The 24,894-nt window shown below is 41.2% G+C and overlaps 2 protein-coding genes and 1 non-coding gene across 3 annotated transcripts; 1 reads left to right on the forward strand and 2 right to left on the reverse strand.

Annotated features, from left to right (window-relative positions):
• Positions 1-347: 347 nt before the first annotated feature.
• LOC139387914 (histone H2A.V) lies at positions 348-3,370 on the forward strand. The gene is made up of 5 exons (XM_071134277.1): positions 348-422; positions 1,452-1,529; positions 1,645-1,758; positions 1,905-2,034; positions 2,170-3,370. The coding sequence occupies exons 1-5, from the start codon at positions 420-422 to the stop codon at positions 2,229-2,231; spliced, it is 387 nt and encodes a 128-aa protein (XP_070990378.1). The 5' UTR covers positions 348-419; the 3' UTR covers positions 2,232-3,370.
• A 168-nt stretch (positions 3,371-3,538) lies between these two features.
• On the reverse strand, positions 3,539-4,810 carry LOC139387794 (homeobox protein vex1-like). Its single transcript, XM_071134027.1, has 3 exons — positions 4,516-4,810; positions 3,949-4,196; positions 3,539-3,847 (listed from the first exon to the last, which is right to left on the reverse strand). Exons 1-3 carry the CDS (start codon positions 4,808-4,810, stop codon positions 3,539-3,541), a joined length of 852 nt encoding a protein of 283 aa, XP_070990128.1.
• Positions 4,811-6,046: 1,236 nt separating this feature from the next.
• Positions 6,047-6,102, reverse strand: LOC139388846 (U7 small nuclear RNA). Its single transcript, XR_011629369.1, has one exon. It is a non-coding gene; the product is annotated as a U7 small nuclear RNA (small nuclear RNA).
• Between the last annotated feature and the right edge of the window lie 18,792 nt (positions 6,103-24,894).

The following is a 24,894-nucleotide window of genomic DNA, read 5'->3' on the forward strand; positions in this document are numbered from 1 at the left end:
GTGACATGCCAAGACGGTACCATTGCATGGCTGTGTGCTCGAATCTATACACCTGTCAGCAACGGGTTTGGCTGAAATAGTCGAATCCACAAATTTGAAGGGGTGTCCACATACTTTTGTATATATAGTGTATATTATTATATTATGAACAGTAGGGACGCCCTAAGCATCACGAATAGCACGGACCCCAGTAGTATTTCTCTGGCATTTATACTATCACAAAGCGTCCAATCCAGTTGCAGAGACTACCTACACTGTACAAACACTATTGCAATTGGTTGAAGAGACTGTTCGAACCAATAAACAGAGACGCTATTGGTTGGCTCTGAAAGCTCTCATTCATTCGCTTGCCTTTTTTGCTCTTCGGGTTTATTGGTTTTCTCGGTTTGGAAATACAACAGGGAAAACTCAACGGCGACATGGTAACGAGTTTTTAAAAAAATATGTATTTTATGTACGTTGTCTGTATTATAGGACAGATGATCGTAAATGTCATTACATTTTAGCACTGATATGCTAAACTGGCTAGTAAGAGTAACTAGGATTCACGACTGCAGCTTGTTCCGTGCGAAATAGGACGTCGACGAACACTCGAAAACTAACGAAAGAGTGCCATCTAGCTACATCTACGCCACCTGGCTTACGACCGACTTGCTTGTCATGCTTTTTCAAACATAACGTATATTAGATACATATAAGTCCCGTCTCTTTCTGATGTAATTAATATTCCAAGATATTCGCAAAGTTTGGATTGTTAATTGAAGTACCTAGCTACGGTAACTGTTAGTTACCATCTCCTTACCTTAGCACTGTTAGCTAACTACAGTAACGTTAACACTACCTGCTGTGGTAGCAAGCTACAAATGTACCAATATGTATTTCAGTTTTAGCGAGATACCTAAACCATTCTTCCTTCGTATTTGTATTGTAGTTAGCTATAGAAAGGCATATTTAGGCTTTTTTAGTTTTCAAAATTGTAGCGAGAACTCAAATGACAGTTTGCCAGTTACATAGCAAACGTTATGAATCGGAAATTGTCCTTTATCTTTCAGTTGGTGGAGAGACGTGTGTGTGATGAATGAGATTACTGTAATGACCAGCTGCATGTGCCTTCGGTTTGCTTGAAGTTACATTTACATTTTAGCTAGTCATTTGGCAGACGCTCTTATCCAGAGCGACTTACAGGAACAATTTTTAAGTGCCTTGCTCAAGGGGATTCGAACCAGAGACCTTCCGGTTACTGGTCCAATGCTCTTAACCACTAGGCTACAAAAATAAATTGGAGATTTTTAGTGTACTAATCATTTTTCTTTTGTACACCTACACCATCTTGCATCTCCTTCAGCTTGGTCACAGTTATACATCGCTTTGAGAAGAAAAAAGTAAAAGAAAACACATTTAATCACATTCATGCATCAGCCATTTAACTGAATCTCGTTGTCACTTTCCAGGCAGGAGGAAAAGCTGGAAAGGACAGTGGCAAAGCCAAGGCGAAGGCTGTGTCTCGCTCCCAAAGGGCTGGACTCCAGGCATGTACCTACATCTCTTTTCCCCAGGGTTTCTCTGTTGTATCAGTCACAAGTGAATCCTGAAACAGATAAATGGGCAACTTCTACCTATAGCATTTATGACTGTGTGTTGTAGTTCCCGGTGGGTCGTATCCACAGACACCTGAAGACCCGAACCACCAGCCACGGCAGAGTGGGAGCCACCGCAGCAGTATACAGCGCCGCCATCTTGGAGTACCTCACGGCTGAGGTGAAATGTTTTTATTTAACCATTTATATATATATATATTTTTAAGGAGGCTCATTGAGGGCTCTGATGGAGGTCAATCAAGCAGGTTTTTACTCCAACCCTACCCTAATGGGCAAAGACTGAGACTATTGTTGTGTCACTCTCAGGTGTTGGAGTTGGCAGGGAATGCCTCCAAGGATCTGAAGGTGAAGCGTATCACTCCGCGTCACTTACAGTTGGCCATCCGCGGAGATGAGGAATTGGACTCACTCATCAAGGCCACCATCGCTGGAGGAGGTGAGTTTTAAACTCTTAGATTGGATTCCAGATTGGTCTTCCAGGAACTGTGTTTTACATTAGACACCTCTTCACCTACCAATGTGTAGCAATAGCATCACACATTCATAATGTTCCTTTCACTCCCTCCTGCAGGTGTAATTCCTCACATCCACAAGTCTCTGATTGGAAAGAAGGGCCAGCAGAAGACTGCATAGAGGAAGTGACCTCACACCACCAGGAATTGTATTTTATTTATTTAACTAGGCAAGTCCAGAAGGAAAGGGGAGCCATATTGATTTTGTTTTGCATATTTGTTTGGGTAATTTTGTAACCGTAGTTGTAGTCTTTGAGGTATGTGTTGGTTTGTACTGTTTTAAAGGTGAAAGGTGGGGTGTTTAGGGAAGTTTTAAGATTTTTTTTCTGACAAGAAACTTGTACATTTTGTACATAGACCAACAAATGCTGAAGTTCTTGTCATGTTCTGAAAAAGTTTAAGTTGATTGGATATAGCTCCAAAAGTGTTTTATACTTACAAAGTTTAAAAATCTTTTAAACAACCTGTGTCTGTTATTTTAGTCATAAAGTGATTTCTTATTTAGCTTTGACCTTGCTTACCTTCAGAGATACAGTAGTTCTGAGATTATTTCATTGTATTCCATGGAGACAGAAGGTTGTCATTTTGTGGAGGGAAAGGAAAATTGGACAGAATTTTTGTAATTTTATTTAACTAGGCAAGCCTGTTAAGAACAAACTCTTATTTACAATGATGGCCAAAGCTGGGCCAATTCTGCACCGCCCTATGGGACTCTCAATCACAGCCGGATGTGATACAGCCTGGTTTCAAACCATTGACTGTAGTGGATGCTCTTTGCACTGAGATGCAGTGCCTTACACCGCTGCGCCACTCAGGAGCCCAATGAAGTCCATTTGGGTGTATCGCTTGTTCTGAAAAATCTATTACATTTTTCACCACAAGTTCATGTGTGAACCATCTTTCTCTCTTTTACGGATTGTGTGAGTTAGCTGCGTACTGACTCATCCACACAGTATGACCAAGTTCTTCGTCGGGCACTAGGTGGCCATTTGTAAACTGGTCGGAGCTATTGAGGTGTTTGAAATGACTACAACAAAAACAGTCCATATTCTGGCAATGGGATTGTTTTTCATTTTATTTTCACACAATACTTACAAATATATAAATCAAGTGGAAGAACTGAGATTATCTGATTTATAATGCAATGAAAAAACCTTCATTTTATCCACACTTTTATACAGCAGCCACATGACTTGAAACCGATCCAATAAAACTAACAATTTTATACTTAAATAGAAATTAAAGTATGACAAAAGGAGAGCAGAAACACATTCATTATTGCTCTCTACCCTGAGTGGATAACTTTCTCTATAGTCAATACATTAGATGAGAAGTGGAAGCCAGTGAAAATGTATTGGGATGTGTCTCACTAGTCTAAAGTAGTTTCCTTAAAACCACTTTAGACTATTGAGATATCATCCAAAAGTTTTAATACTGGTGAGTGTACGGCTGGTAGGACCCAGTAGTGGGCATCACCAGGCCTGGGAGGCTGGAGTACTGGTAGAAAGAGTCCAGGGGGAGGCTGGGTAGGGCTGGACTGGCTGTGGATGAGCTGTAGTGTGGGTGGAGGTATGGGGTGGCAGCGCCCCCCTCTGCTCCTGCATGATGGGGTTGGTAGGCATGTAGCTCGGGGTAGTGCAGCAGGTGAGAGGCTACTTTAGCCTGGCACGCTTGGGCAAGAGCGTCCTGGACCATCCTCTTCATCCTCATACGCCTGTTCTGGAACCAGTTACGGATCTGAGGAGAAACAGACAGGCGTTTTAGACACAGCGATCAAAGAAACCTTTGATAACCATTGCAATAGAGTCCCTATATGTATTTTTGTCTGCGTTGCCTACCTGTTTGTCTGAGAGGTTGAGTTTCTTGCAGAGCTCAACCTTGTCCCGAGTTCCCAGGTAAGCGTTCCTCTTGAAGGCCCTCTCCAGACTGTTGATCTGCTCCGCTGTGTAGGCTGTACGTGGCCGCCTCCCCGTAGGGGGCGAAGAGGAGACATCCAGGGGGGTGGTTGGGGAGAGGGAGCGCCCACCCTCACTCTCGTACCCTGACGTTTCCCCCTCTGTTCCACTAATGAAGCCAGTCTCAGCCACTACTGAAGAAAGAGGGAGAAGTGATTCCAAATCCATCCATATGCTACATCGTAGTGGTTTCCAAGACTTTTGTGTTCTCTGAACCTTTCAAACACAACCATGTCTCCAGACATCGACTCAGTCTGAAGTGAGTCCTAACTATAGAGCTTTCAGCACTATAAGAGCAAAATCAGATGTAGCTATTTCTAAAGAATTCTGTTAATTCAATCAACACATAGCTCAAAACACACCCACAAACAACAGACACACTATTTAAATGAATGTATGGTTCCCATGTAAACTCAGATCCTGAGTTGATTTGAGGGAGAGTGAACCTACCTTGGTGCTTGTGGTGGAGGGGGCTACTCCTCTTAGCGGTCTCAGTGCCTGCCAGGCTGGGATTGCTGCGTAGGATCAGCCCATGTCCTCTCCTCACCTTGTTCTCTGTCTGGTTCTCTTTATTCTTAGGTTTCGGTCGGCAGTAGAACCCAGGCAAGCTCTCGGGGTGGGTCCCAGAGGTGCTGGTGGGTCCAGCCGCAACGGATGTCCAGGAAGAGGAGGGAGGTGAGGGGCTCGTGCTGCCCGATGCCCGACTACTCTGGGCCAGCCACTCAATGGAGAAATGTCCCCTCATGTTTGGATGATGGAAATATCCAACAAAATTAACCAAAATCCTGTTGTTGGGGTGGAGAAACTTGTCCTTTTGGATGGATAGAATCTAATGCATCTTATCCTTCAGGTTCCAGAAATGCAGACAAAGTTCTCAGAGCTGGGTAAGTTTAGGTAAGAGTGTGTGTGAGTGTGTTCTTCTCTCTCAGTGGGTCATTGTCCTGATAAATGGAGTAATGATCTGAGTCTCAGCAGTAGAGGCAGTATTTATGCAGGGCATACCTCCTCATTTTACAACTCACTCAGCCCAGGATCAAAGAACACATCCTTCCCTCCCTTCTTCCCTCCCTCCTTCAGTTTTCACAACTGCAGAAATTAAGACGTCTCAATCGGCCTGAATGAGGCCATTACCCGCTGGCTCCAGTGAGTCTGGAGAGCCTCTCCCCCACACACAGTCACATCCTTGCTGTCCTCACCTCCTCTCTCAATCAGGGTTGTGCTCAATTCGAATTTAATTAAGTGATTTGAATTTGAAATTCAGAAATGTAAAAATGTTTTAAATAAATAGCTTCCACTTTACAGTTTATTGAGAAGTCAATGAAAATAAATTCCCTTTTTTCAATTATAGATTTGTAACTGTTAGTTTACTTCCCAATTGAACCCGCTGCTCTCAATATAGCCCTGTGTGTGTGTGCGTGTGTGTGCGTGTGTGTGTGTGTGTGTGTGTGTGTGTGTGTGTGTGTGTGAGAGAGCTCATTACTTCATCCTATTCATGTATTCTCAAATAGCATTGCGTATTCACTTCCTTTAACATGACATATTTTCCTCCTGCTCCTCGGCTCTACCCATGGAATGAAAACAATATGAATATCATTAACTCTTCCAATAACACCTATTCTTGTGTATTTCGTAATATAAAATTATAGGAGAACTTCATGCATTCCATGATCTGTCCTGTTGATGCTACCCACATGAAAAAAAATATTATAGTGTATACACTATGGTAGGAATAGCATAGTATTCACAGTAGTATTTTTTGCAGACTTCACTGTAGTATTTACATTATACTATAGTATAAATACTGTAGTGAAATAGTTTTTGCATATACTATAGTAATTACTGTAGTGTTTTTGAAGATTGTAATATACTTTAGTATTTACTGTAGCGTTTTTGCAGATTGTAATATACTTTAGTATTTACTGTAGTGTTTTTGGGGACATTACTAAAGTGTTTTTGTTTTATTCTCTTTAACTTAGAAGTGGAGGGCTTTCTCCTTGAAGGAAACCTACTGGAGAAATACTAAAATAGCAAATGTTCCATAATCTGTAGGTAGGTAGGTGACACTGGGTTCTGAATGGAGAGTTCGGCCGTCTGCTCTTTTCTATAACCATAGGGAACACAATACGGTCTATACTTAGCATGTAGGTTTCTCACTTATGGGTGGCACAAATTGGGATATAAGGAAGGGTGGTATGGGCAGAGTATACAGTATTTTCTACGTTGTGTAAATAATAGTGAAGACATCAAAACTATGAAATAACACATTGAATCATGTAGTAACCAAAAAGTGTTAAACAAATCAAAATATATTTTATATTTTAGGTTCTTCAAAGTAGCCACCCTTTGCCAAATCAAAATATATTTTATATTTGAGGTACTTCAAAGTAGCCACCCTTTGCCTTGATGACAGCTTTGAAACACTCTTTGTATTCTCTCAACCAGCTTCATGAGGAATGCTTTTCCAACAGTCTTGAAGGAGTTCCCACAAAGACACAGCGGTTGGAAACAACAATCTCAAATTTGGACTCATCAGAGCAAAGGACAGATTTCCACCATTTTAGTAGTCAATTGCTCATGTTTCTTGATCCAAGCAAGTGTCTTCTTATTATTGGTGTAGTTTAGTAGCTGATTCTTTTCAGCAATTCGACCATGAAGGCCTGATTCACTCAGTCTCCTCTGAACAGTTGATGTTGAGATGTATCTGTTACTTGAACTCAGTGAAGCATTTATTTGGGCTGCAATCTGAGGTGCAGTTAACTATAAGGAACGTATCTTCTGCAGCAGAGGTAAATCTGGACTTTTACTAAATAGGCATATCTTCTGTATACCCCCCTACCTTGTCACAACTCAACTGATATGCTCACATGCATTACGATGGAAAGAAATTCCACAAAATAACTTTTAACAAGGCACACCTGTTAATTTAAATGCATTCCAGGTTGAGTGTGGAAAGTAAAGGGTGGCTACTTTGAAGAATATCAAATATATTTTGATTTGTTTAACACTTTTTGGGTTACTACTTGATTCCACATGTGTTATTTCATAGTTTTGATGTCTTCACTATTATTCTACAATGTAGAAAATAGTGAAAATAAAGAAAAACCCTTGAATGAGTTGGTGTATCTAAACTTTTGACTGGTATTGTATGCAAATTAAATACTGTAGTATTTACTATAGTTATCAAAAAATGTTTTTGTTGTTTTTTGTGTGGATAATACTGTAATATATACTAAAGTATTCTACAGTATACACTCTAAAAAAATAAAAAGGTTCCTGAAGTATCCTTTAGGGGTTATTCAAATTAAAACTGGGGGAACCCCTATAAGTTCTTCAACGAACCCCATTTAATGGATCCTCAAAGAACCTTTTGAAGAACCGTTGGGGGTTTATTTTTGAACTACCCCCCCCCCCCCCCCCCTCCCGTTATTATTGATAATAACATGCATAACAATAACAACAATAACACTATTTTAGTTCAGTGTTTATTATGATTTTAGTGGCAAAGCAGAATTTAGAAATCCAAATATGAGGTCAACTCCCAGCAGAGCCCCAAGTCCAATTGATATATCCTCTGGCGTGTTGATGTTAATGTGTTGATGTTCTCCGTATCCATAGCCAGAATGATTTTACAGTGTATGGTGATCGAGCAGGTTTCCTGTTATATTCATCAGAGGTGTAGGGAGGGTGAAGTCTGTGAATCCCCAAAAAATGTAATTATACAGATGATTAACAAAACACATGACAGTATTCATACCTTGGTTTTTGTGGTGAATGTGAATAAAAAAATATGTTTTTAGAATGGTGTTCATACACATACCGTGTCCATAATGTAGAGGTCTATTTGATATTCATTGAAGAGGTAAGGGAGGAGGATGGTAAAATGTGATCTGCATAACATACCAATAGCAATTGACATACCTTTGTATGCCTCCTTGTCTGTATACCTTCAGACACAAAAGTGAGCTAGCTGTTCATCTGCACCCAATACAGCTAGCCTTCAAGATATTCTTATAGCCTGCATATTCTTACCTCTTTGTTGATTCATATCCATTGAATTGTATCCAGTCTCTTTTTTAGAAATATTTACACAAATATGAAAAGATAGATCCAGGCTGTTTCACATCCGTCTGTGATTGGGAGTCCCATAGGGCGACGCACAATTGGCCCAGCGTCGTCCGGGTTGGGCCGGTGTAGGCTGTCATTGTAAATAATAATTTGTTCTTAACTAACTTGCCTAGTTAAAGAAAGGTTAAATAAAAAAATACAAATAAAAAAGATGGTATCATCATAAAACAATGTTAATTTAGATCATACAAGGGACAAACTTACATTTTTCAGTTAAATGCCTTTAACTGCTATCCTTTCAAATTCCAATCCAAATGTTTCAGTTGGGCAGTTAGGTTCGTGCAAGAACCTCCACCAAGTAAAGAGGTTACTCGATGAACTCCACCTCCTATGGGGTTCTTGGAAGAACCTTTTGGGGGCCATTTTCACTGCCAGGAACCCTAAGGTTCTTCAAAGAACTTTGAGGATCTTAGAAGAACACTTGTTGAACCCCTACTTTTTAGAGTGTACTACAAAATGATATACTAAGCACTACACATGATCAACATGATAGCCTACTACAGTGTGCATTATAGTATTCTACAGTAAACTACATAATTCTATAGTAAGTACTGTAGTATTCTATAGTAAACTGTAGTCTTTTTTATGTGGGTATAGGCCACATTCAACCAGTTGGATGGTGACCAGGCTTGATTGGTTTAACATAATGCAATGATGGCTGATCTGCCTGATGATTGTTGTCTAATAATATTCATTCTCATTGGATCTGTCTCTACTGATGAGAGAGATAGGACCGACAGCTCTGATGATTGGGTTTTTGTCGATTTGTTTGCGCAAAAATGTGAAGATCCCCTTGGACTACGATATACACTACCGGTCAAGTTTTAGAACACCTACTCATTAAAGGGTTTTTCTTTATGATGGACTGTCGTTTCTCTTTGCTTATTTGAGCTGTTCCTGCCATAATATGGACTTGGTCTTTTACCAAATAGGGCCATCTTCTGTATACCCCCTCTAGCTTGTCACAACACAACTGATAGGCTCAAACACATTAAGAAGGAAAGAAATTCCACAAATTAACTTTTAACAAAGCATACCAGTTTATTGAAATGCATTACAGGTGACTACCTAATGAAGCTGGTTGAGAGAATGCCAAGAGTGTGCAAAGCTGTCATCAAGCCAACTGGTGGCTCTCAAATATAAAATATATTTTGATTTGTTTAACACTTTTTTGGTTACTACATGATTCCATTTGTGTTAATTCATAGTTTTGATGACTTCACTATTATTATACAATGTAGAAAATAGTTTAAAAAATTAAGAAAAACGCTTGAATGAGTAGGTGCCTACAACTTTTTGACCGGTAGTGTAGGCTTCTATTGGCCTAGTGTTAAAATGTAAATTACAGTCACAAATATTAGGCTACTGAACTGCGGTATCGCTAAAAACCTGGAATTATAAAACTGTCCTTCAATCAACCACATCACTGTTTTACATTATAGAAACTATTTCCCATTTAATAGTGTCCCATTATGGAGTTGTGAGAGGCTGCTAAACGCGATTTCTGTCTCTTAAGACGGTCGCCTCGAGACTTCCCTGTCAATCGGGAATGTGAGTATCAAAGAACCGCGGCCCTCTGAAGTGACCAGTCCACGTTAATGACCAATTAGCAAGACTACACCGAGCGCCATGGCGCGCGGAGACAGCCGTCTGGCGGTGGAGAAGTGGAGAGATAGAGCGCAGCAGCCCCCGGATCCATTCCACCCACCGGTCCGAATAACAGCCCGTCATTATCTTATCAATGGGTCGGTTTGTGATTGAGCCGATTAATCCCTAACACAATGTATCACTCACTCAGTCAGTCACCCTGCATATTATCCACATGCCACCCACTCCCTCCCCCACCCCTGGCTTCCAAGACGCAGTAGAGGAGATAGACCAAAGCTGTGAAGTAGGCTAGCCTTTCAGAAAAGACAGGACCGTTTAGTCTGTTATCCGCCATAAAGGCGAACGATTGACTTGATCCCCTGATCCTTATTGTAACACTGAAAGAAAGACCATGAGGCTGGCAGAAACCCAGCTGAAGCACGAATCCACAGCAGCGCGTCACCGCTCCTGTCTCCAAACCCATCTACACTGCATAGTGCGCATTTGGCCAAGTTCGTTCCCTGCCTGGCAGAAAGTGGGGTTTTTGTAAAGTAACCTAATACTGTTTGGAAATAGGTTTGTAATATATACTGGTTCTTACATTTTAAATATATAGTTTTTTAATTAAATGGTATCAGATATTTGACTGCTTTAAATGGATAGATGGCCGTAGGCCTATCCATAGGCAGGCAAGGCCACTATAGGCTTGTTCACCACATGAACATTCTCGAAAACCTCATTCCAAAATCAAGGGCTTTAATATTGAGTTGGTCCCCCCTTTGCTGCTATAACAGTCTCCACTCTCCTGGAAGGCTTTCCCCTAGATGTTGGAACATTGCTGGGGGAATTGCATCCATTTAGCATTAGTGAGGTCAGGCACTGCTCTTGAACGATTCGGCCTGGCTCGCAGTCAGCGTTACAATTCATTCCAAAAGTGTTCGATGGGGTTGACGTCAAGGTTCTGTGCAGGCCAGTCAAGTTCTTCCACATCTCCGAAACAGGAAAGGGCCTTCCACAAACTGTTGCCAAAAGTTGGAAGCACAGAATCGTCTAGAATGTCATTGTCTGCTGTAGAGTTAAGATTTCCCTTCACTGAAACAAAGGGTCATAGTCCGAACCATGAAAAACAGCCCCAGACCATTATTCCTTTTCCACCAAACTTTACAGTTGGCACTATGCATTGGGACCGGTATATGCTCCTGGCATCCGCCAAACCCAGATTTGTCCGTCGGACTGCCAGATGGTGAATCGGAATTTGTCCCTGCTCCAGAGTCAAATGGCGGTGAGCTTTACACCACTCCAGCCGACGCTTGGCATTGCGCATGGTGATCTTAGGCTTGTGTGCGGCTGCTCGGCCATGGAAACCGATTTCATGAAGCTCCTGATGAGCAGTTCTTGTGCTGAAGTTGCTTCCAGAGGCAATTTGGAACTCGGTAGTGAGTGTTGCAACCGAGGACAGATTATTTTTTTACGTGCTTCAGCACTCGGCGATCCCGTTCTATGAGCTTGTGTGGCCTACCAATTCGCTGCTGAGCCGTTGTTGCTCCTAGACGTTTCCACTTACAGTTGACCACAGCAGCTCTAGCAGGGGAGACATTTTATGAACTGACTTGTTTGAAAGGTTGCATCCTATGAAGGTGCCACATTGAAAGACACTGAGGTCTTTAGTAAAGCCAATCTACTGCCAATGTTAGTCTATGAAGATTACATGACTGTCTGCTCAATTTTATTCACCTATCAGCTACAAGTGTGGCTGAAATAGAAATAGAGAAAATAGAAATAGAGTTCAGAAAATATTTACTAAATAAACTAGAGTACCTCGTCTCCTCTTCATGGATCACTCACACACACAGGCACACACACAAACTATGTGAGCTAATACAGTTGAAGACACACACACACACACACACACACACACACACACACACACTGTTGCAATCAGGGTCTTTGATGGTATCTGTATGGCAGTGGTATGGGAGATGGCCGTTCTGTCTGTTGCAGTACATCTCCCGCCTGTTTAAAACTCCTGTCTCTCTCTTTTCCCTATCTTTTTCTCCCTCTACCCCCCCCCCTCTCTTTCTCGCTCAACAGGTCGACATCAAAGCACAGCACCCAGCCCACTATCACTGATCAGGATGAGAGAGGGGAGACAGATAGGTGGGCTAGGCTGATACCCATCCCGCTCTAGAGAGACTGAGGGCCTAGCAGTGAAAGAGAGGGAGAGAGAGAAAGGGATGGAGATATGGAAGGAGAAAGTAAACAAAAAGATCAGGATCTTTGGAAGTCATAACTGTAATCAATGAGTCTGTGTGTAAGTTCCTCAGTGTCTGTGTGGATGACAGATCACTTGAGGAAATGAATCCTAGTAATGCGTCTCTGCACTACTACTTCTAATCTTAATGTACTTTATTTTATTTACTTCATTTATTGAATTACTATTTTACTCATACAGTCCTTGTGCAGAGTATGGAGGGAGGGGGGGGTGCTTTTGGGAACCACTGCTGTCTGTGCAAGATGGAACTTAAGAATTAGGTTTTATTCATACAGTCCTTGTGCAGAGTATGGAGGGAGGGGGGGTGCTTTTGGGAACCACTGCTGTCTGTGCAAGATGGAACTTAAGAATGAGGTTTTATTCATACAGTCCTTGTGCAGAGTATGGAGGGAGGGGGGTGCTTTTGGGAACCACTGCTGTCTGTGCAAGATGGAACTTAAGAATTAGGTTTTATTCATACAGTCCTTGTGCAGAGTATGGAGGGAGGGGGGTGCTTTTGGGAACCACTGCTGTCTGTGCAAGATGGAACTTAAGAATTAGGTTTTATTCATACAGTCCTTGTGCAGAGTATGGAGGGAGGGGGGGGGGGGTGCTTTTGGGAACCACTGCTGTCTGTGCAAGATGGAACTTAAGAATGAGGTTTTATTCATACAGTCCTTGTGCAGAGTATGGAGGGAGGGGGGGTGCTTTTGGGAACCACTGCTGTCTGTGCAAGATGGAACTTAAGAATGAGGTTTTATTCTATTGATGGAAGCTCTCGGAACATTCTAATCTACAAAACAAATGATAACATTTTATTCATGACGACGCCCTACTTACAGAGTCATAAAAATCTTGTATGTGATGATAGCACATTGCATTGAGTTAGTCTATCCAACACCACTCATAAATACAGTGTTCAGGCATCTTCCTGGTTCTCATGATTGTTTGTTTTTCGCCTGTTTGCCTTGTTTAAAGGCCCATTCCATTAGGACTCTGTTAGTTTAGTCACTGATTGGTATTTTGTAGTGTCTGTCTTCAACTGTATTAGCTAGCTCACATATTTTGTTTGCTTTGCCATTACAGTTATCTATGAACCACACTGTTTTGAACTGGGTCAAACCCTACTACAATGTGTGTTAGTTTGTGTGTATGTGTCTGTTGGGCCCATAACTAGGCCCAACCTTCGTGTTAAATTAAACTCCCAATTTGAGATTTACCCAGTTGTCTCCACTTTCGACAAAATTAAATCGACCAACACTCTGCTGTATGTGTGTGTGTGTGTGTTTGTGTGTGTGTCTTCAACTGTATTAGCTCACATAGTTTGTGTGTGTGCCTGTGTGTGTGAGTGATCCATGAAGAGGAGACGAGGTCATTCCATCGGGCCCCAGGCCAGGCCAGTCTGTCTGTGGGCTGACGGTCTCCAGCCGTGCCCCTCTTTGATTGGCTCAATTCACAGCCTTTCAACTCTAATAGCCCTGTTTGCTACTCTGTTATGGACACAAACTTTGCCCGCGCCCCCCTCAGGACACATACACGCATGCAGAGGTGCACGCACATACGCACGCACCCACAGCCGTGGACGAAACACACGCATGCACACACACACACAAACATAAGTTGCTACTAGTCACTGATCCAGTGGCTGTGTGTGGGTAAAATCACTGAGGAAGCCAAGCCAAGCTAGTTAAAAAGCCATTTCACAACCTATGTTATGATAATTGCATTGTTTGCTCTATAACCCATTCATTCATATGCCACCGTGATATACAATAAGGCCGTGACAACAAAAAGACAACAGTCACACAGAGGCGGAATAAATTCAACAACACATACATTTGTTTCATCACAAAACCTGTGTTTAGCAGATGTTATTGCGGGTGTAGTGAAATGCTTGTGCTTCTAGTTCCTACAGTGCAGCAATATCTAACAAGTAATGTCTAACAATTTTACAACAAATACCTAATACACACTAATCTAAGTAAAGGAACTAATACTATATAAATATATTGCTCACCCATACATTTAAATATTCTTAATTCCATTCCTTAACTATGTGTATTAGGTATTTGTTGTGAAATTGTTAGATATTACTTGTTAGATATTGCTGCACTGTCGGAACTAGAATCACAAGCATTTCGCGACAGCCGCAATAACATCTGCTAAACACATGTAAGTGACCAGTAAAATGTTATTTGATTTGAAACCGGACAACAACATCTGTCTGGTGAGGTCCACAAAGCAAAAATTGCATGTAACGTACAGTTACATAACCTACAGCATGGTCTAGCAAGTTAATGTTTCTGAAAGTTCACTAAACAACTACTGATATAAAACCGCATGTCAGCACAAATACAAGAGGAGAACTACCTCAACTTAAACATTTAAAACACCATTAAATCAACAAGGCTATATATGCTTAGTATAATTCACTGAAAACAAACAAAGATACCAAAAACATGTGGCTGTCCATGACGTAAGAAGTGCCCATCAAACCAATTCAACTTGTGGGAGGTGCTTCAGGAAGCATGGGGTGAAATCTCTTCAGATTACCTCAACAAATTGACAACCAGAATGCCAAAGGTCTGCGAGGCTGTAATTGCTGCAAATTGAGGATTCTTTGACGAAAGGACACAATTATTATTCCAATTAAAAATCATTATTTATAACCTTGTCAACGTCTTGACTATATTTCCAATTGATTTTTGCAACTCATTTCATGTATGTTTTCATGGAAAACTAGAACAATTCTAAGTGACCCCAAACTTTTGAACGGTAGTGTATGTCAAAATATCTCACATACAGTAGTGCCTTTTATTTCAATACTTCAAAAAACAAACAGACCAATCAGATGAAGAAAGGAAACACTGCTGATATAAACCCTCCGATTGAAGTTTTACATCAGTGAATCTGTCAGTCATGCCCTGTTTGTTAATGTTAGTTTGTCTGTGATGTAATGATTATTCAACTGTTTGGCTCCTGTTGTCCACTAGTGTCCCGCCCCGTCTGGCCTATGACAGTCAGTCAGGCAGTCAGACAGTCAGACTTCTTCTCCTTGTCTTAGTGATCCCTATCAGATCCTTCAAAGCCTCTTGGGGCTTTGATGAACTGGTCGTGGAGGATAAGCAGGCACCGTGGCTCCCATGATCGAATGGAGAAGGAGAGGAAGCGAGGAGAAGGAGGAATAGGAGGAGGGTGGGGGAGCAAGCCTTTGGTTGTGAAATCCCCCCTTACGAAACCATTATTATCTACAGTGGGTAGGCCCCAGTCTCCTTTACCGTATCTGTAGAGGTGAGGCATTGGAGACGTACACTTTCTCTTACATACACACGCACAAGTACATGCATACCTGAACCCACACACCAGTAGGCATGTGTTTAGTAGGCAACAAAAGGAAAGAATTCTAGGTTTAGATACAGTATGCCCTGATGAACACGACCCAGTCCCATAAACCTCCAGTCACCGCTGCTCCCCTAAGAACAGGAAGGTGTTGTTGCTGTGTTCCCCTCCCTCCCAGTCATTAACTTTTGTTTCACACATGGTGACACTGGCGTGGGAACAGGTGACGTGCCAATGGGAAGCAGGTGTCGTGGTGGAAAACTGGTGCTCCGTCTCCCAATTCAATTTCAATTTCAATTCAATTTAAGGGCTTTATTGGCATGGGAAACATATGTTAACATTGCAAAAGCAAGTGAGGTAGATAATAAACAAAAGTGAAATAAACCATACAAACAGTAAACATTACACTCACAAAAGTTCCAAAAGAACTTTTGGAACTCTCTCTCTCACAAACAGACACGCACACAGGAACACACACACACACATTCTGAGATTAACAAACACCTTTACATGCTTATTTAAATACATGATTATTTTAAAATGTATTCATGATAACTAGTTTGACATACAGTCAGAAACGCCTTTAGGAGGGGTATAGCCTAGGGGTCTTTCACTCTGTTCCGTTGAGTTTGTTGTGGCAGAGAGGTCTGAGGTGAGGTGTTTATATATACGTGTGTGTGTGTGTGTGTGTGTGTGTGAGTGAGAGAGAGAGAGCGAGAAAGAGAGAGGGGGGGGTGTAACAGAGGTGTGAGCAGTGACACTGCCTTTGAAGTTAAACCGGCTTTTAGAAGTTAATGAGGCTGTTAGGAAGAGGTGCTGGAATGCCTGTGAACACACACACACACACACACACACACACACACACACACACAGAGAGGTTAAATTTGACAAATTACCCTATGTTTCCAATAAACCTTTAAAATCCCATAGGAAGAGGTGGTGGTTGTGTAAACATTAGACATTATAGATATTAGGTAGGGTTGCAAAGAGTAAGGAGATTTCAGTTATTTGACCCCTGTGCTAATAGTTTTCTCTCTCTCAAAATAACAGAATATTCACTTGTATTTCAGACGGTTTTGTATCTTGGGTAAATTTGTGTCATATTTAGTTTTGGTAGTTCAGCAGTCTAAGAAAGTAGTATATACACTACTGGTCTAAAGTTTTAGAACACCTACTCATTCAAGGGTTTTTCTTAATTTGTGCTATTTTCTACATTGTAGAATAATAGTGAAGACATCAAAACTATAAAATAACACACATGGAATTATGTAGTAACCAAAAAAGTGTTAAACAAATCATAATATATTTGAGATTCTTCAAATAGCCAACATTTGCCTAGCCAACATTTGCCTTCCAGCTTTACCTGTAATGCTTTTATAACAGTCTTGAAGGAGTTCCCACATATGCTGAGCATTTGTTGGCTGCTTTTCCTTCACCCTGCGGCCCGACTCATAAAAGCATTCCAAGTGAAGCTGGTTGAGAGAATGCCAAGAGTGTGCAAAGCTGTCATCAATGCAAAGGGTGGCTACTTGTGTTATATCATAGTTTTGATGTCTTCAAAATTATTCTACAATGTAGAAAATAGTGAAAATATAAGAGAAAAACCCTTGAATGAGCAGGTGTGTCCAAAGTTGACTGGTACTGTATTTTGTTTATTTGTTCACATTTTTACTCAGTTTTTCACAAATCCTGACATTTAAGTACAAATTCCCTGTCTTAGGTCAGTTGGGATCACCACTTTATTTTAAGAATGTGAAATGTCAGAATAATAGTAGAGCGAATGATTTATTTCAGCATTTATTTATTTCATCACATACCCAGTGGGTCAGAAGTTTACATACACTCAATTAGTTTTTGGTGGCATTGCCTTCAAATTGTTTAACTTGGGTCAAACGTATCGGGTAGCCTTCCATAAGCTTCCCAGAATAAGTTGGGCAAATCTTGGCTCATTCCTCCTGATAGAGCTGGTGTAACTGGTCAGGTTTATAGGCCTCCTTGCTCGCGCACACTTTTCAGTTCTGCCCACAAATTTTCTATAGGATTGAGGTCAGGGCTTTGTGATGGCCACTCCAGTACCTTGACTTTGTTGTCCTTAAGTCTTTTTGCCACAACTTTGGAAGTATGCTTGGGGCCATTGTCCATTTGGAAAACCAATTTGGGACCAAGCTTTAACTTACTGATGCCTTGATATGTTGCTTCAATATATCCACATAATTTTCCTTCCTCATGAAGCCATCTATTTTGTGAAGTGCACCAGTCCCTCCTGCAGCAAAGCACCCCTGCCACCCCCGTGCTTCATGGTTGGGATGGTGTTCTTCGGCTTGCAAGCCTCCCCCTTTTTCCTCCAAACAGAACAATGGTCATTATGGCCAAACAGTTCTATTTTTGTTTTATCAGACCAGAGGACCTTTCTCCAAAAAGTCTGGATTTTTTATGTGGTTTTGGAGCAGTGACTTCTTCCTTGCTGAGCGGCCTTTTAGGTTATGTCGATATAGGACTCATTTTTACTTTGGATATAGATACTTTTGTACCTGTTTCCTCCAGCATCTTCACAAGGTCCTTTGCTGTTGTTCTGGGATTGATTTGCACTTTTCGCACCAAAGTACATTAATCTCTAGGAGACAGAACGCGTCTCCTTCCTGAGCTGTATGACGGCTGCGTGGTCCCATGGTGTTTATACTTGCGTACTATTGTTTGTACAGGTGAACATGATAACTACAGGCATTTGGAATTTGCGCACAAGAATGAAACAGACTTGTGGAGGTCTACAATTTTTTTTCTGAGGTCTTGGCTGATTTCTTTTGATTTTCCCATGCCAAGCAAAGAGGCACTGAGTTTGAAGGTAGGCCTTGAAATACATCCACAGGTACACCTCCAATTGACTCAAATGATGTCAATTAGCCTATCAGAAGCTTCTAAAGCCATGACATCATTTTCTGGAAATGTTCAACCTGTTTAAAGGCACAGTCAACTTAGTGTATGTAAACTTCTGACCCACTGGAATTGTGATACAGTGAATTATGAGTGAAATAATCTGTCTGTAAACAATTGTTGGAATAATTACTTGTGTCATGCACAACGTAGATGTCCTAACATACTTGCCAAACTATAGTTTGCTAACAAGACATTTGTGGAGTGGTTGAAAAACGAGTTTTAATGACTCCAACCTTTGATAAAACTAGGCAGGCTAGCTAACGTTAGCTAGTGTGTAAACTTCCGACTTCAACTGTATATACTGTATCTTATACCATCTATTGCATAATGCCTATGCAGCTTGGTCATTGCTCATCCATATATTTATTTGTACATATTCTTATTCCATTCCTTTAGATTTGTGTGTATCAGGTAATTGTTGTGGAATTGTTAGATTACTTGTTAGATATTACTGCACTATCGGAACTAGAAGCACTTGCATTTCGCTGCACTCGCATTAACATCTGCTAACCATGTGTATGTGACCAATAACATTTGATTTGATTTAACCTAAAACATGGCCGAGTTACAGTTTTGACTTGAATCTACTTGAAAATCTATGGCAAGACCTGAAAATGGTTGTCTAGCAATGATCAACAACAAATTTGACAGAGCTTGAAGAATTTTGAAAAGAATAATGGGAAAATGTGGGGTATTATGTGTAGATGGGTGCTGAAAAAAATAGATTTAAACCGTTTTGAATTCAGGCTCTAGCACAACAAAATGTGGAACAAGTCAAGTGGTATGAATACTTTCTGAAAATGTTACATCTCTTCAACTCGGCAGGCTAGCTAATGTTAGCTAGTGTCAGTGATGCAGACTCGCTAGCGTTTTAGCGAACGTTAGCGTAGCTAGATAACTAGCTTGCTAGCTACCTCATTACAATTTTAGTTAATTCATAGCTCATACAGGGTAGCCTAGTGGTTAGAGCGTTGGACTAGTAACCAGAAGGTTGCAAGTTCAAACCCCCCGAGCTGACATGGTAAAAATCTGCCGTTCTGCCCCCGAACAGGCAGTTAACCCACTGTTCCTAGGCCGTCATTGAAAATAAGAATTTGTTCTTAACTGACTTGCCTAGTTAAATAAAGGTAAAATAAATACAAGTTGATTTTGTATTGTTTAAATACTGCTGGTTAAGTAACGTTATCATTTGATAATGTTAGCAGTCTGTATTGCCTAGGGCAAAACTAAATAATGGATTCAGCTATCGTGGTAGCTAACTCATGTCTGAGTCTGACTAATACAGTGAACTATTAGAAACACACCGTAACGCCGTCACCTGCCTGAATCTAAACCCAATCTGGAGCTACAGTCAGGAAAGCATAGAATTAGGGTTTCCACTAGTTACCATAACCACAAAATCAAGATTGACTATATCATAAAAATTAAAGAAAACAAAAATGTGCTTTTTGGTATTAATTTAAGGTTAATATTTGGTACACGGTTAGCAGTGTAGTTAAGGTTAGGTTTAAAATAACATTTTAAGAAAATAAATTGTAGAAATAGGTGGGCTTTATGACTTTGGTAACTAGTGACGACCTAGAATTAGCTTGATTCGTTTATTGTCCTAATGACACAGACTGCTTCATTAACAACGATAATGTGTGTTACGCCGATGTGAATTTTTTTAAATATAAAATACTCGGTTTGATATAAAATGAAATGGATGACCTACGATCAAGATTACACTACCAACAGTGTCACGTTGTTCGTAATAATGGTCGGACCAAGGCATACATAGTTCCACATATTTGATTAGAAAGTGAAACTTAGAAAAACCGTGACAACAATGTAGTGCTAACAGGCAACTAAACATAAACAATATCCCATAACCCACAGGTGGGAAAAAACGCTACTTAAGTATGATCCCCAATTAGAGACAACAATAACCAGCTGCCTCTAATTGGGAATCATACAAATCACCAACATAGAAATTCAAACCAAGAACCCCACATAGAAAACATAAACTAGAACAACACCCCAGTCACGCCCTGACCTACTCTACCATAGAAAATAAAAGCTTCTATGGTCAGGACGTGACAAACAGGATAAACTGTAATATCTTATGTTTCACCGAGTCATGGCTGAAAGACGACACGGATAATATAGAGCTGGCGGGATTTTCCATGCACCGGCAGGACAGAGAAGCCACCTCTGGTAAGACGAGGGGTGGGGGTGTGTGTCTATTTGTCAATAACAGTTGACAAATATAACAGCGATGTCTAATTTGAAAGAAGGTATTGCTCGCCTGAGGTAGAGTACCTTATGATAAGCTGTAGACCACGCTTTCTACCAAGAGAGTTCTCATCTATATTATTCTTAGCCATCTATTTACCACCACAAACCGATGCTGGCACTAAGACTGCACTCAACCAGCCGTATAAGGCCATAAGCAAACATAAGGCCATAAGCAAACAAGAAAATGCTAATCTAGAAGTGGCGCTCCGAGTGGCCGGGGAATTTAATACAGGCAAACTTAAATCCATGTTACCTAATTTCTACCAGCATGTCACATGTGCAACCAGAGGGAAAAAAACTCTAGAACACCTTTACGCCACACACAGAGATGCATACAAAGCTCTCTCCGCCCTCCAAATCTGACCATAATTCTATCTTCCTGATTCCTGCTTACAAGCAAAAACTAAAGCAGGAAGTACCAGTGACTTGCTCAATACAGAAGTGGTCAGATGACGTGGGTGCTACGCTACAGGACTGTTTTGGAAGCACAGACTGGAATATATTCCGGGATTCATCAAATGGCATTGGCTTCATAAATAAGTGCATCGACGACGTCGTCCTCACAGTGACCGTACGTACATAGCCAAACCAGATGCAATGTATTACAGGCAACATCCGCATCGAGCTAAAGGCTAAAGCTGCTGCTTTCAAGGAGCGGGACACTAATCCGGACGCTTATAAGAAATCCTGCTATGCCCCCAGACGAACCATCAAACAAGCAAAGCGTCAATAAAGGATTAAGATTGAATCCTACTACATTGGCTCTGACGCTCGTCAGAAGTGGCAGGGCATGAAAACTATTACGGATTGCAAAGGGAAACCCATCTGCAAGCTGCCCAGTGACTGGAACCTACCAGATGAGCTAAATGCCTTTCATGCTCACTTCGAGGCAAACAACACTGCAGCATGCATGAGAGCATCAGCTGTTCTGGACAACTGTGTGATAACGCTCTCGGTAGATAATGTGAGCAAGACCTTTAAACAGGTCAACATTCACAAAGCCGGACTGATTACTAGGATGTGTACTCAAAGCATGTGCGGACCAACTGGCAAGTGTCTTCACTGACATTTTCATCCCCTCCCGATCGAGTCCAGACTGACAAAAGGGTTTGATATTGATGTCTCTAAATGGAGAGAGATGTGGCACTTGGCATAACATTTTTACTTGTGTTGTCTTTTTTTATTATTGAATTGAATGGTATCAGTAAATATGAGGAAGAAACGCAGTGTATTCTGCACCTGGATCAGGGAACTCCTGTTGCATACTAGACACCACACAGGAAGGCATAGCCACGGGAAGTAGGGTTGCTGAGGGTGCTGGCGCACCCCCTGAAAAGTCTGGATAATAAAACAAATTTCATTAAAAATGAAACATTTGTGAGAACCTTTTTTCCTCATAAAAGTAATGCACTACTGGGCCTTTACTAGTCCTTAATTTTGAATCAATTTGCAAAAAATTCAAAAAATATATTTTTACTTTGTCATTATGGCATATTGTGTGTAGATGGGTGAGGGGGAAAAATAAATGTAATCTATTTTGAATTTATGCTGTAACACAACAAAAATGTGGATTAAATCAAGCTGGATGGCTAGCTAGCTAGCTAGCTAGCTAGCTAGCTATTAGACTGGATCTGGCTTATGGTCATTATACATACAGGCTTTGTCTCTTAGTGGCTATGTCTAGATATTTTTGACAAATGCAATTAAAATTCAACGGACATCTCCATTTGTGTGAATGTGTCTGAAGACTGGGGTAAATTCCTTAGTGAAGACCATAGTCAACCGTAGCTAAATGTTTTGCAAGGTAAACCAGATTATTCTCTCCCTGTTTCAATCCACTTGCACTGTGGCATTGGAGAGAAAATGTTGCCATATTCAAGCTAATATCCTGTAATTCTGCACATTTTTTCATGGGGTGGAGAGATGTTATTGTTGTTGCAGCTTTCAAGCTAATATCCTGCAATTCTACACATTTCCCCAGGAGGCAGAGAAAAAACGTTGCATTTATGTAAATCAAACAGTATTGAGTTGATATATAAAAAAAAATGGTGCAGTACTGTGGATACCAATATCCCTGTGAGACTCCCAGTCCCATGTTGTCCAGGGCTAAGAACATAAATTGTAGATACATAATATGACACTCTACATTTATTCCATGGATCTCTTGGTCAAAATTATTTTAAAGATATGTACCTTTGCAGTACCTCTGACCCCACTTTGAGAACTTTGTATGATTCCCAGTATTCGGATAGGCTTTCGAGAGGTGTGGCGGGTGCACTCAGTAGCAACACTGCACGCCCGACATCGACGGAGCTCTCAAACAAACAGGTATTACATTGAATGAAATTCGCAAAGTAAGGCACTCTTTTATAAACTGAAATAGTAATTGAGTCCGTATTGCCGCTAATAGCACAAACGAATGGTGTACACCTGCATTTCATGCAACAGCAGTAATGGAGTTGTAGAAATTGACATGTTTGTACTTGGCGCATGTGGGGAATTGAGAACGGTAGTTTGAAGTGTTCGTTAGAACAGTAGACGTGAGCTCGCAATCGCATCGTGACATACACCGCAGTGTCTCATCAGTAGACTACTAAATTCAGAGAGGACATTATTCTATGTTTTCGGAAAAATATTCTGTAGTAGTCTGATTAATCAGGCTGTACACAATTCATTGATATAGGCGCCAACCGGAAACCTATGCCTGCAAAAATTGTGTAAGTGTTCCTTACAAGTAAGAATTTTTAAATAAAATTACATCTACATTTACCGGTTGTCCTCTAGCTGCTTAGTTTAATATGGATTCGCTCTGAAAATGACTTTTTTGACCTGAATGACAAAATATTCAAGAAATGAAGAAAGAAATGAAGGTGCTCAAAGTTTACCCATTTTTGCACGGACATTCATGTCAAATCAAGTTTTATTTGTCACATGCGCCAAATGCAACAGGTGTAGACTTTAAGTGAAAGGCTTACCTACAAGCCTAACAATGCTTTAAGACGTTTTGAGAAAAAATAAGTGTTAAGTAAAATTAGAAAATAAAAGTAACAAATAATTAAACAGCAGCAGTAAAATAACAATAGCAGGTTATGTACAGGGGGTACTAGTACAGAGTCAATTTGTGGGTTAGTTGAGGTAATATGTAATTTTTTGGGGTATTTTTTGTTTAACCTTTCGGTTACTGGCCCAACGCTTTAACCACAAGGCTACCTGCCACTCCCTCTACATGTAGGTAGAGTTAAATTGACTATGCATAGATAATAAACAGAGTAGCAGCATTGTAAAAGAGGTGTCTGGGTAGCCCTTTGATTAGCTGTTTGGGAGTCTTAAGGGGTAGAAGCTTTTAAGAAGCCTTTTGCCACGCGGTAGCAGAGAGAACTAGGGTGACAAGGGTGTCTGGAGTCTTTGATTATTTTTAGGGCCTTCCTCTGACACCGCCTGGTGTAGAGGTCCTGGATGGCAGGAAGCTTGGCCCCGGTGATGTCCTGGGCTGTACACACTACCCTCTGTAGTGCCTTGCGGTCGGAGGCCGAGCAGTTGCCATACCAGCAGGCAACCAGTGCTCTCGACGGTGCAGCTGAATAATCTTTTGAGGATCTGAGGACCCATGCTGAATCTTTTCAGTCTCCTGAGGGGGAATAGGTTTTGTTGTGCCCTCTTCACGACTGTCTTGGTGTGTTTAGACCATGATTGTGTGTTGGTGATGTGGATACCAAGGAACTTGAAGCTCTCAACCTGCTCCACTACAGCCTCGTCAATGAGAATGGGGGCGTGCTCGGTCCTCCTTTTCCTGTAGTCAACAATTATCTCCTTTGTTTTGATCACGTTGAGGGAGAGGTTGTTGTCCTGGCACCCCATGGCCTTGTCTCTGACCACCTCCCTATAGGCTGTCTCATCGTTGTTGGTGATCAGGCCTACCACTGACATGATAATTGTGTTGGAGTCGTGCCTCGCCTTGCAGTCATGATTGAACAGGGGGTACAGGAGGGGACTGAGCACACATCCTTGAGGGGCCCTTGTGTTGAGGATCAGCGTGGCGGATGTGTTGTTACCTACCCTTACCACCTGGTGGCGGCCTGTCAGGAAGTCCAGGATCCAGTTGCAGAAGGAGGTGTTTAGTCCCCATATTGATGTGGTTCTAAATGATGTTTTACGACACTCTTTTAGAACACCTGTGGTGTATGTGTGGCAATGGCGGAATAACATTTAAACTCGTTCAACTATGATCGATGGGTTGTCCTTGCTCGCTGTAACTAACAAAGTAGGACATGGTTCCAGGAGTGGAAATCGTGTTTTTTTTCCCTGTGGATGTTGGA

Source organism: Oncorhynchus clarkii, chromosome 29 (genome assembly GCF_045791955.1).
Source record: "Oncorhynchus clarkii lewisi isolate Uvic-CL-2024 chromosome 29, UVic_Ocla_1.0, whole genome shotgun sequence".
Taxonomy (NCBI): Eukaryota; Metazoa; Chordata; class Actinopteri; order Salmoniformes; family Salmonidae; genus Oncorhynchus; species Oncorhynchus clarkii.

Bases quoted from the DNA above. Each gene is read 5' to 3' on its own strand.
- LOC139387914 (XM_071134277.1), top strand. The intron at 1,530-1,644 runs GCATGTACCTAC...TGTGTGTTGTAG, and splicing joins CCCAAAGGGCTGGACTCCAG to TTCCCGGTGGGTCGTATCCA. The intron at 2,035-2,169 runs GTGAGTTTTAAA...TCCCTCCTGCAG, and splicing joins GGCCACCATCGCTGGAGGAG to GTGTAATTCCTCACATCCAC.
- LOC139387794 (XM_071134027.1), bottom strand. From the start codon at position 4,810: ATGAGGGGACATTTCTCCATTGAGTGGCTGGCCCAGAGTAGTCGGGCA. The intron at 4,197-4,515 runs GTAGGTTCACTC...TTTCTTCAGTAG, and splicing joins CCTCCACCACAAGCACCAAG to TGGCTGAGACTGGCTTCATT. The intron at 3,848-3,948 runs GTAGGCAACGCA...GTTTCTCCTCAG, and splicing joins TCAACCTCTCAGACAAACAG to ATCCGTAACTGGTTCCAGAA.